The sequence below is a fragment of the Garra rufa genome, chromosome 23, assembly GCF_049309525.1.
Source record: "Garra rufa chromosome 23, GarRuf1.0, whole genome shotgun sequence".
NCBI classification, from domain to species: domain Eukaryota; kingdom Metazoa; phylum Chordata; class Actinopteri; order Cypriniformes; family Cyprinidae; genus Garra; species Garra rufa.
This window is the reverse complement of record NC_133383.1, coordinates 39,787,235-39,800,165: the sequence shown is the minus strand read 5'-3', so window position 1 is coordinate 39,800,165 and position 12,931 is coordinate 39,787,235. Positions and strand designations below refer to the sequence as shown.

Here is a 12,931-nt window from a genome sequence, read left to right as displayed (position 1 = left end):
TGCTACATTAAATTTAAGTAGGTTTAAGGCCTCGGTCAAGCACCAAAAAAAACCCCTGAATTTGACATTTAATTTCTTCATTTATGAACAAGCTATAACCATATCCCTAGGCTCATTTTAAAGGAGAGAATCTAAGCTTTCTATTGATATCAAATGCTTATTAATAGCCCCAAAAATTTTCATAGCAATAATAAGCTTAAAATAATAAATTTGACAGTTAAATTTCAACACATGCGTTTATTTAACCAAAAGTCACAAATTCTTCATAGCAATAATAAGCTTTAATTTGACAGAAACCTCTTTATATAGGCTACATGACATTTATGTAGGTTTTAAGGCCTCGGTCAAGCACCAAAATACCTGAATTTGACATTTAATTTCTTAATTAAAATATTTCTTAATATTCATCAATGATACAACCGTTAATAGATACAACAATATCACTATTTTAATTTCTATTGGTATTAAAAGCATCAGTGTAGTCATATGTTTAATTTGGCTGATAGTAGATTCTGGCTAAATTTCATCACGTTGGATTCTTCAGTAAAACTGACCCAATTACTTTATTTAGGCAGAAGAAGAAAAAAAATAAAATGAGCAGCCCTGGAGATAGTGGCTGGGAGGACAATGGGGCCAGTAGTGTAAGTACTAATAGAAATTACAATTCTTCATTATGTAAATATAATGAATATTTTTTTCCTTATTCTTTTTTTTTCAGGCAACTACAGAAATAATAAGTCGCACTGTGTGTTTACATTTGTAATTAAGTTATAACAACATTTTCAGACGGTGATAATTCAATGATGTCTGGTTTGACAGCTTTTGTGTTTTTGAAGGACACAGAACTCAGCTCATCTGGGGAGGAGGAAGGACCCCCAAATTTCATTCCACCTCCTCCTCCCCCACCGCCTCCATCCCCAGAAGTTCGTCCTGCTCCGCCACTGGAAGAGCATGAGGAAAATGTAATATATACAGAGCCTCTATAACTATAGTAGTGTATTTGCGGTGTTTTAATGTATTTTTGTCCATCTCTACAGTATTTCGCAGATGACGAGGATGAGGACGAGGATGAGGAAAATTAATTTTTTTTTATAATTAAAAAAAGTTTTCCATTTTTTGAAATGTATATAGTTGACAGTTTATTTTGTTTTAAAATACTTTTGTTTTAATAAATATTTGTCATATAATGATTTGTTGAATGCACAATTATTTATTCACGCCGCCAGATTGCTGGTTATTTTACTTGGGTCAATGATTATTTTATTAAAAAAAAAATATATATATATATATATATCGCCGCCCATTGTGGCGCGCGTGCAGCCCCTGACATCTAAGGGCATCATAAAACAGACCTGTTATTGCTCGCTGCTTGTCCCTCTAAGAAGTTTGCCATGTATATATATATAATTATTAAAAATGTGGTCTTTTATAAAACTTATATTTAACAGCTTTGTGATTTATTTGGCTGGTGGTTAAATATATATTTATAAAATATAATTTAATTTCTCAGAACAGAAATTAAATTCAAAATTAAAAGGTGTTGTCTTTTTAAAGTTTAAACTCAAGCTTATATATTTATTATTTAATTATTATAAATGTATTAAAATTTAGGAGATCAACTCTTACTCATCTAGCTGTAACATTAAAAGTTCAAATGAAAAAAAAAAGTTCAATACAGACTTAATGTCCTACACATAAAAAGAAACAAAAAAATCAACTGATGACAAGCCAAGGTTGAGAACTCAAGTGAAGTTTATTTTAAAAACAAAACAGTAAAAACAAGTAAACAACAAGTCTTGGAGAGATTTTTCTCATCTTATTTTTGATTGTCTGTGTGCTGCTGTTGTTTCTTTAAAATGTAAGCTTGCGACCCAAAAATTCCTTGTCAATAAAGCTCTTTTTTTTTACCTCTGACTCCTGACTTATTATTAGATTAAAACACACACAGATTAATTAATACAACTTATTAGTTTTTTTATTGCATTTTTGGTCTTACTATTATTATTAAGCTTCTATTTTAACATACAGCTCCATAGTGCCTCAATATTGAAATAATTAGATACAAATACAAATAAGGTGATATTTTATTTTGTTGGTCCCCTTAGTGTAGTTAATATAAATATATAATATATATCTGTGTGTGAAATCTTTTCACACTTGAACACATGCATTCTCTCACACCAGTATGTAGATTCTCATATAATTGCACACTTTGTAGATGCCGAAAACCCTTACCACACAAATGACTTCACCTTTGTATGAATTTTCAAGTGTTTCCTCAGACCTGAAGCCGCTAAATACACTTTACCACATTGATCACATGTGTGCTGCTTCTCTCTAGTGTGGATGTTCATGTGCTCCTTAAGGCTTGATGAGTGTGTAAAACTCTTCCAACAATAAGCACAAGTGAATGGTTTCTCTCCAGTATGAATTTTCATGTGACGCTCAAGACTTGTTTTTCTAGTGAAACTCTTTCCACACTGAGTGCAGGAACATTTCTCTTCTCTTTTTTTCTTTACATTTTTCTGTTTGGCTTGAGAGCAACTTGAAGGTTTTTCTCCAGTTTTGAAATGATTTTTCTCCTCAACTTGACTTGATTCTTCATTTTCCTCTTTTTCTTGAATCAACTCTGAAATAAAAGTAAAAATGGTTCATTTTCAGTGACTTGTTGTAAGCTGAGAAACATGAAGAAACTAACATTTGAGAGCAGTGCCAATAAGTCCTACAGATGGTGGCGCCAGAAGCAGATTTGGTAGAGCTGGTGTGTGGGATATCAAAAATAAAGATAAATTAAAGGGGTCATATGATGCGGTTTCCTTTGGAGTGTTACAAGCTGTTTGTTCACAGATAAGATTTGTGAAGTTGCAAACACACCCCCACTTGTCGATGTCACAGGGTGAGTAGAATAATATGATACCTCCCAAATGTATATTGGGGCTGGACGATATGGCAAAAATTTATATCACGATATATTTCTTAATTTCGGTCGATACGATATAATTTCGATATCGATATGGACAATATTTAAAAGCCTCAGGAAAAAACTGCAGATGACACACACACAATGGATGTCTGTACCTACAAATGTCTCTAAACTGAATTTGCAAAGTCTATAATACATCAAGGCTCCTCCTATTAAAATTATATAAAAAATGTTTAATAAAAACAATACAAAAATAAGGTTCACTTTTTATTTGTATTTACCCTTTACAAACAAGAAATGTGAAATAAACTATCAAATGAATAAAACTCAGACTCAGCAGCTTATTAACAATAATATATTTCCATTTAAACTGATTAACGGGCTGATTATTCCTATAAATTGAAACAGCAAACAAACTGCTTCAGCACTTTTCAAATAAAGAAACAAAAATTATTATTTTTTTTTTAGAAAATTAGATAGGAATCAAAATGTCAATCAAAATATTTTCAGTACACAAATATCAAGGAATTAATTTTATTTCAGTATTTATAGTGTATCTGCAAGACAATTTATGACCCTTTTTAAGAGCTGCACAAGTAAAATGAAAAGTATGAGTGTGGTTGGACGATGTACGGTAACATATTAAACCATAAAATTACATGATTTACCGTTTAGATACAGGTTTTTCTAAAAAAAAAAAAAAAAAAACGTATACAATGGCATTTCAGTCGTTATAACATTATAAGAATAAATTAAGTATATAATGTATTATATTTATTTAAAACATAAATATAACTGTCCTAATTGTTTAGATTTTTAGAAAGCACATTAACTTTTTTCACAGTTACAACTCTGTGTTTGCTGCATAAAAAAACATTTCAGATTTGTAATAATCTGACCAAAAACATCTGAAAATCTGGACGTGCAGATTCATTCTGTCACGAGGGGGCGCTTTGGTAGTGCTGAAATATTACGGTTTCCCTGTTAACGGCTGAACACAAATCAGCATTAACGTTGTTTTATCAGCATGAAAGGAAAATGCCAACGACACGTTTCTGAGGACAGTCGGTTCCCTTCAGATACATTCATATAAAGACATCAGTATTTATTCAATGACATCATTGCCTCTTAAAGTTACATACAGGAAGTTTCCTTTTTAGGCACATTCATTTAAAAAAGTGCAGTGCTCATGTTTATTTAACGAAGTCAAAGCCTTTTTTTAAATCTATTTGTAGCGGCCAGCGCTGATATTATGGCGAGTATTTGCATGAACTGTGGATAACTTACCAATGTCAGAGTTTATCCGAACTTAAAAAGCCTCACATAAACTATTTCGTCTGCCTTCTAACTTGTGGAAGCTTGTTTATCCACATCTGTATTGCGGTCAGGGATACTCATTTTGTAGCTAAAAACTTCCCTTAACGGAGCTTAACCAACTACTGCTGCTGAGCGCTGGCAGCGTGTCTGTGATGTACGTCATCACGCAATTCTGTTCCGCTCTTTCTGACGGCTGACAGTGACAAATGCTAATGTATACAGTTATATATATATATATATATGCAAATGTATATCGAAATATCGGAAATGGGTTTTAAAATCATATCACTGTTATTGAAAAAAATTCTATCGCGATATATAGTGATATCGAATTATTGTCCAGCCCTAAGGTATATAATGTATATATTTCATTGCGAAAGCGAACATAATTTGTTTGGCCTTTCAAATGAGGACAGAACTAGAAATCAGTGGTTATATTTACAACACTGTTCTGGAACAGTACAATCAATGCAAATATTCAAGTGGGTGATGCACATTTCACGGAGGACTGTTTCCTGAAACTGGAAGAGCAGATTATAATGTTGCAAGGGGTGTTTCCGCTTCTGACTGGCGGCCTATAAGTACGTTTTCATGTTTAAATTCAGTACTGACTATTTAAACATGAGTTTTGAGTAGTGTAGAGTAGTGCTTGTTATTTTCTCGTGCTACAATCGCAAATACAGACATGGTGTTATGTTTGCGCGACGCAACAAAATGCGTAAAAAGACATTATGACTCACAATAATCAGTAGTTATGTCCCCACTGTATGCAACAAATGCCTTGTTTATAATGGGTTTTATTGATTCTGTCTCGTCGCACTGAGAATCACAACATCGTTAGGGGCATAACATTTCCATCAAGGTATTCGGCCAATCACGATGCACGGATAGCTGGCCAATCAGAGAACACCTCCGTCTCCATCAACCATGAGTTTTTCTTTTAGAAAGGCAGGGCGGAGAGCAACAATAGTGTACAGTACGTGGAAAATAACATGTTTTTTGAACCTCAAACTGCATAAACACATTTCATTACAACACACACTAAGTAATGCTCTTTTAAGCAGCATCAATTAAGAACAGGGATACCATGATCCTTAAACCAGGTACTGGTAGCTTTGGCACTGTGTGCAGGTGCCAAGTCCTGTTGGAAAATGAAATCTGCATCTCCATAAAGTTGGTCAACAGCAGGAAGCATGAAGTGCACTAAAACGTCCTGGTATACAGCTGCGTTGACCTTGGACCTCAGAAAACACAGTGGACCAACACCAGCAGATGACATGGCACCCCAAACCATCACTGACTGTGAAAACTTTACACTGGACCTCAAGCAACGTGGATTCTGTGCCTCTCGTCTTTTCCTCCAGGCTCTGAGACCCTGATTTTCAAAGATAATTTACTTTTATCAGAGAACACAACTTTGGACCGCTCAGCAGCAGTCCAGTCCATTTTGTCTTTAGCCCAGGCGAGACGTTACTGAAGCTGTCTGTTTTTCAAGAGTGGCTTGACACAAGGACTGCGACAGCTGAAACCCATGTCTTGCATACGTCTGTGTGTAGTGGTTCTTGAAGCACTGACTTCAGCTGCAGTCCACTCTTTGTGAATCTCCACCACATTTTTGAATGGGTTTTGTTTCACAATTCTCTCCAGGGTGTGTTTATCCCTATTACTTGTAAACTTTTTTCTTTTCTCTTCGCCTTTCTATTAATGTGCTTGGACAGACACAGAGCTCTGTGAACAGCCAGCCTCTTTTGCAATGACCTTTTGTGTCTTGCCATCCTTGTGAAAGGTTGTCAGTGGTCGTCTTTTGGACAACTGTCAAATCAGCAGTCTTCCCCATGATTGTGTGCCTACAGAACTAGACTGAGAGAACATTTAAAGGCCTTTGCAGGTGTTTTGAGTTAATTATCTGATTAGAGTGTGGCACCAGGTGTCTTCAATACTGAACCTTTTCACAATATTCTAATTTCCTGAGATACTAAATTGGGGTTTTCATTGGTTGTCAGTTATAATCATCAAAATTGAAAGAAATAAACACTTGAAATATATGTGTGTGGAATGAATGTATACATTATACAGGTTTAACTTCTTTAATGGAATTAGTGAAATAAATCAACTTTTTGAAGATATTCTAATTATATGACCAACACCTGTATACACACAAAATAAATGGCTAGATGATTTGATGTTGTAAAATGTTTTTCTGTTATATTATCATTTCAAAATATAGTCAAAATAAGTTGTTTTTACAAACCCTGTAACTAACGACGTAATATTATTGGACTATTTCTGCCGCACCACTAGAGTTGGGGTACTCGGACTTGTACTCGGACTCGAGTCCGGTCTCGAGTACAATTTTTAGCGGACTCGGACTTGTCACGGACTCGGATGCATTTTGACTCGGACTCAAGCTTTTCGGACTTGGGAATTATAGCCGAGTCCAGCCAAGTCCAGGGACAGTTGATGGAAATTTTACTGACTCGATGCATTATTACGAAAGTGACATTCAGTATTCACACGTGTTTAAAAGTCTTGCCAGTACTTGAAAGCCAGCTGGTTTCTTTGCATACATATACCCAAAGCGGGCTCACCGAAAGCAAAGAACTTATACTGACAAGAAGTGAAAGTCAATAGAAGGTTCCATTGCAACAGCGCCGCCCAGTAGCAGCCCTACGCTTCCGCCATTTTGGAGTGAAAGCCACTCGGCCGTCCACTACCTCCATGCTGTAGCTATGGCAAATATCAGCTGCTTTGTTTAAAAAAAAAAAAAGTATTTTAAAGCTAAAATACACAACCTGAATCATGACAACATTTTTAAATATATATTTTTTTACTCCTTTCCGTTTATTTCTTAAGAATTTTTGTATTATATTAGGCTACTTCTGTTAATTATTAAACCATAACTCGTTTGTTATTAAAAGTATTTTTGTATGTTTTGTACGTACCCTAACCTTTGTTATTAATGCAATTAAAAAATATGACAAAACTAAATAACGTATATTATCAAAAACAGACTTTGTCTTGCATTTATTTTTCGCAAAATCTTTGCTCTAGCATTATAAACGCAGAACTAATACCAACATATATAATTAAATTAAGGACATGCATCAGAAAATTGGGAATGTTAGACAATAAATATACGACAGGAATATAACAGCTTAACAGTAACTGTTTTTGCAGTATTATCTTATATTAATGTCCGTTAAAGCATGACTAAAAACTCAAATTATTTAATTATTTAGTTATGAAAGACACAGCAATACATGTTCTGTAAGATCATCGATATTTGTAGTGTGATCCATGGGTTTAACACGTACAATATCATGTATAAATACAATATATATTTCAGACCTATAATAGTAAATAATAATAGTAATAGTAAATGCATTAAGTTGCATAAAATAAAAATACAGCAGGCTGCCTCAAATGTAATGGTTGGATTCCACAATTGATAACATAAAACATATATAATAATACAATAAAACTTTTACTGTAGTAGTCATAAAATTTACTGGTGACTTAATTTGAGAAATTGTCTATTGCACTTCTGAATTGGCTGTGAAATTTTTGGGCGCGTAAGATATGATGAATTCTGATCCGTAAAATAAATCTAACAGTGTAGAGTGACTTTTTAAGGTCACACACTACCTTCCTGCAGTCATTGCGTTCTTTTATTTCCACTTTGACTTCTATTTCGTTGTCATTCTGTCTGCTTCTGTGCTGTTGTCCAGTTAGAATTTTCACTCCAGAATGGCAGCCGCGCTACCGAAGCGCTGTTACCTAGTGGCTGTTACCAAAACAGCAACAGAGTTTCGCCTCTTGGTATTCTATACTCTTTGCCGAAAGCGCCTCTCAGTCAGCATGTGAATGCTGAATTAAGCATTCTATTGCATGTTATTGCTACACACTTACACGAAAAATAATGTCAAAATGCATCATCTTGGAGAGTATTCATGTAAATACAGTCGGTTTTGTCTTGAGTTAATTTGAACAGTTGGGAGAAATACTATGTGTCAAAATATATGATCTGTGCGTCCGTTCTTAAAGCGACAGCAGCGTAAACCTGCTGCAGCAGACTGCGTCATATTACATTTATTTCATCTCACAATTCAGATTTTTTTTTATATGTTGTATTTCAGACTTTATAACTCAATTTACCTCAACAGTAGTGAGTTTGTCAGTTATGAGGGGAAAAAATGCCAGAAGTGTGGGATATAAACTCATTAATTTTGAGCTGAAAAGGGAAAAGGGAGAATGACTTTTCTTATCAGAATTGTGAGATATAATCTCAGAATCGTGAAATTTTTAAATATAAACTCAAATGTACTTTTTTTACTCTTTTATTCCATGGCTTCCGTAGACTGCTACTTAAAAACTGTCATTAACCCTCACAGCCTCATTTTCATCCAAGAAAAAAAAAATTAAATGCCATCTACCCTATCTAAGGTCTTACCATTCGTCATATAAAACCCAAAACACAGCCACAGAGATAAGAGGTGCTTTCTCTGCTCCTCAGGTCTCATTCACTAAGCTTCCTACCCACCCAATTGAATTTATACATTTACTATATAACAACAAATAAAGTCAAGTTCTGTCCTGCCCTATAATTTTTCACATTCTAAAAGCTATTTCACTCTGAAATATGTCACAATACATAAGCCATAACTTCTGTTACATGACTTTAAGTTTGCTGAGCAGGACACTAATTATGAGATGGTGTGAAATCAAAAAATCAAAATGGCAATATGCAATAGAGGTTTGCTTTTGTTACATTTAAATTGGCATTGCCTTATTCTAGTTGTAAAAGTTAAAACCAGGTTAAGATACTGACAAACAGTAGTGTTTAGTTGGACTCGGACTCGACTCGGACTCGACCCATTTGGACTCGGACTTGAGTCCGACTCGGCACATTTTGGACTCGGACTCGACTCGGACTCGAATGGTTAAAGACTCGGACTCGACCTGGTCTCGACTTAGGTGGACTCGAACCCAACACTACGCACCACCATGACTATAGTTAACACTGCTGTTTCTGCATCAGCCTTGTTTGATCTGTTCATAAAAGAATTCAGTAACACTTTCTATGAAGCCTGTATTTATAATACATTATAAAGGTATACTTAAGGCACTATAATGAATGCATGAGTATTCATAAGAGCAGTTTTAATGCTTTATAATTTCTCATTAGTGGTTATAGCTTTTAAGACTATGATTATCTCCTCATAGTTATAATGTATTACAAGTCTCATTTACCATGTCACTTTACAAAGCATACAAAGTGCACTTATAAGTAACAATAATAATATTTCTCAAAGAGCCATAAGATCACGTATCAGATCAGATGAATGTGAAACATGACACATTTGTATTATCAGTTTGATTATTTTGATGGTACACCCTAGACAGCTTTTGATAAGTAACTCTTCAACTGCATGACAGCCAGCAGTAATTTTTATAATGCCTTAGAAATACCATTATAATGTAATATGAATAGGGGCTTCATAGAAAGTGTGCCCCATAAATACTTTGCAAAAAACTGATCCGCTTTAAAGATTGTTTCTACTACAATTAACTAAATCTAACATGGCTTGAAACCGTCAGTATTATTAAAGCTTTGAAAGCCTGATGTACCACAAACAGACATTAAAGATGAATGAAAATTAAACACCAACCTCCATGTTCCTCCTGTTTTATTCTCAAAGGATCTGGTTCCTCTTGTTTAATTCTCAAAGGATCTGGTTCCTCCTGTTTTATTCTCAAAGGTTCTGGTTCCTCTTGTTTTATTCTCAAAGGTTCTGGTTCCTCATGTTTTATTCTCAAAGGTTCTGGTTCCTGTTTTATTCTCAAAGGTTCTGGTTCCTGTTTTATTCTCCAGGTTTCTAGTTCACTCGTGTTCTCCTCACTCTCCACTTTAATAAACATCTTCACAGCAGCAGATCTCAGTTCAGCTCATACTTCTCCAGATATTCCTGCCTGCTTCAAAACTTAGTCACAGCTGTGAGGATGAGAATATTACAGAATAAATATATTCTATTTACAGAAACTACATTTCTCACAGATTGTACTAATACAGAATCACGACAAAACAACAGAGAGTGCAGTGAAACTAATCTTCTTCTTCTTAGGTTTAATGGTGTTTGTCAAACAGAAGTGTGTGTGTTAGTGCCACCCGCTGGACTGGAGTGTGAAGCGACGAAAGGAGGGAAAATATTACGGGGAAATTACTTTGTGAGTGTACAAGGTGCACTGTTATTTCTTCTTTAAAAAGCCGATCTGCACAAATAAATGAAAATGACTTAAAAATAATAGACTCGCATCATGGTATTTGATCAGCATCAATAGTCTTTGTGAGTGAGGATTAGAGGAGAAAAACAAACAAAATATTAGAATATATAATAGAATATTTCACATAAAAGACAATGAGATATAGTCCACACGTAAAAATAACAGGCAAATTAAAATAAATAAATAACCCCATTCAAAAGTTTACATCCACTTGATTCCTAACACTGTTTTTTACTGAATGATTCACAGCTGTTTTTTTTTCTGTTCAGTGATAGATGTTCATAACCTTGTTTGTCCTGAACAGTTAATCTACCTGCTGTTCTTCAGAAAAATCCTCCAGGTCCCACAACATCTTTTCAAATGCTCACTGATGCTTCAGAAAGAAAAAATGATGCATTAAGAGCTGGGGGGGTGAATACATTTTGAATATAAAGATCAGGGTAAATTTAACTTATTTTGTCTTCTGGGAAACATGTAAGTCTCTTCTGTAGCTTCTGAAGGGCAGTACTGAATGAAAGAAAAATAATTTTAGGTGAAATAAGAAAAATGTAAACATCTTCAGGCCCCGTTTACACGAAGGGAAGACGCAGATATTTCCCTGCGGTTTGGCCTCTCATTTACACGAAAACCCCGTTTTTATCACAGAAAACGATTATTTCTAAAAACTCCGGCCAAAGTGGATAAATTTGAAAACGCCGTTTTCACGTTGTAGTGTGGACTGTGAAAACGGAGGCTTTTGAAAACGATGACGCATATTTATAGTCATGTGACGCATTTTGTACCAATAGATATCTATGTTTACAGCAGTAATTGTGCCTGTGCTATTTACACACTGTTGCTAAAGAGATTTACCTTGTACACTCTTCAAATTACAGTCCTAAAATGATGACAGGAAATTTACTCACAGTTGCTGTCCTGCAAAACATGACGACAACTGCTTTTCAGATAAAATATGAATGAGCCCGATATAGACACGTCAGTGGATGATGAGATATTTCCGTTAATTATCACGCCAGAAGAATTGTGTGAAAACCTATTATGTCTGTATAATTTTGGAGGCTTTACGCATGTGTAGTAAGGCGAATTTGATGTTTTCCTACGTTCCAGTGTGGATGAGAAACCTTTGGAAGACGCTTGGAAACGCTAGTGTGGACGGAGAGTGTTTTAAAATGAAAACTCCGTTTTCAAATGTATCTGGATTGATGTAAACGTAGCCTCAATGTGTTCAAAAGATACGCCCCTGGCTCTTAATGGGACTCATGAACAACTTATTACTAAACAAAAATAAATAAATAAAATAAATAAAAATACAGCTGTGTACACAGTATTAAGAATCATCATGTTCAACTTTTGAACAGGGTTATTTTTATAAATTCAAATATTATTTTCTCTTGCGGACTATATGCATCTTTTATGTGAAATATCTTATTCAGGTCATTAATAAGAAAATATGTATTTTGTATGATCCCTCTTATTTTGGTAAAGAAAAAAAAATAATTTTGCAGACCTAGTACATATTAGTATCCAAAAGGTTATGCGGCAGCTTTCGTGTTTTTTATTTCTTCTGAGAGTGTTGTGTATGGAAACATGTGTTAAGTATTTGTAAGTTGTTAGCAGTTGTTGCTCAGTCATGACTTAACGTCTTATTTTTTTATTTTATTTTATTTTATTTTTTTTATTCAACCATTCACTGTAGCGAAGTACAAACACTTTCAATATAACAATAAAATAATCACAGAGATTATGGTATTAAATACATTAAATTATTGAATCATTGAAGCTCACAGAAAATATTTGTATACAATTGACAAAAAAGAGGGATAAAGAACCCCCTCCCCATCAACATCAGAACAGATCCACAACAAAACGTCATTGAACCAATTCTTGCAGAGTGTCCGCTCTAAGTCACTTAATATAGCGACTGTCTTTACTTTATTCAGTCAAACAAAATCTGGTCGTAAAGGGGATATATACTCAATCCAATCTTTCCATAGTACTGAAAACAACTGAGATTTAAGTCTTAAAGCATAGGTTAGCTTCTCCATTGAGAATATACCATATACTATATCCATCCAGTCTTCAAGAGTCGGCAAGGTTGATTGTAGCCACTTCCTTGTAATTGCTTTCTTACTTGCTACTGCTAGAATTCTGAACAGATATTTGTTTGGAAAATCACTGGAAGTCAAACCCAGGTACATCACCTCAAAACTGAAGGGAATTTGAATCTTAAGAATTATTTGTAGACATTTATGTATTTCATTCCAATATTGATTAATAAAAGTGCAGCTCCAGAATATGTGGAAATGATTAGTGTGGTACTTTGCAGTTTGAATTTGTTTTATATATTTTCCATTTTGCATAAGAAGGCTTAAATAATTAAACTATAGAGTGCTAATTACTGTGAAACTG

The 12,931-nt window shown here is 34.5% G+C and overlaps 1 protein-coding gene across 1 annotated transcript; it reads right to left on the bottom strand.

Annotated features, from left to right (window-relative positions):
• Positions 1–1,752: 1,752 nt before the first annotated feature.
• Positions 1,753–10,342, bottom strand: LOC141299874 (uncharacterized). The gene is made up of 2 exons (XM_073830238.1): positions 9,910–10,342; positions 1,753–2,629 (listed from the first exon to the last, which is right to left on the bottom strand). The coding sequence occupies exons 1-2, from the start codon at positions 10,157–10,159 to the stop codon at positions 2,232–2,234; spliced, it is 648 nt and encodes a 215-aa protein (XP_073686339.1). The 5' UTR covers positions 10,160–10,342; the 3' UTR covers positions 1,753–2,231.
• Positions 10,343–12,931: the final 2,589 nt, after the last annotated feature.

What these genes read in the sequence shown, in the direction of transcription:
- LOC141299874 (XM_073830238.1), bottom strand. Translation starts at nt 10,159, where the DNA reads ATGTTTATTAAAGTGGAGAGTGAGGAGAACACGAGTGAACTAGAAACC. An exon ending in AAAACAGGAGGAACATGGAG is followed by an intron (nt 2,630 to 9,909) that starts GTTGGTGTTTAA and finishes CTTTTATTTCAG; the next exon opens with AGTTGATTCAAGAAAAAGAG.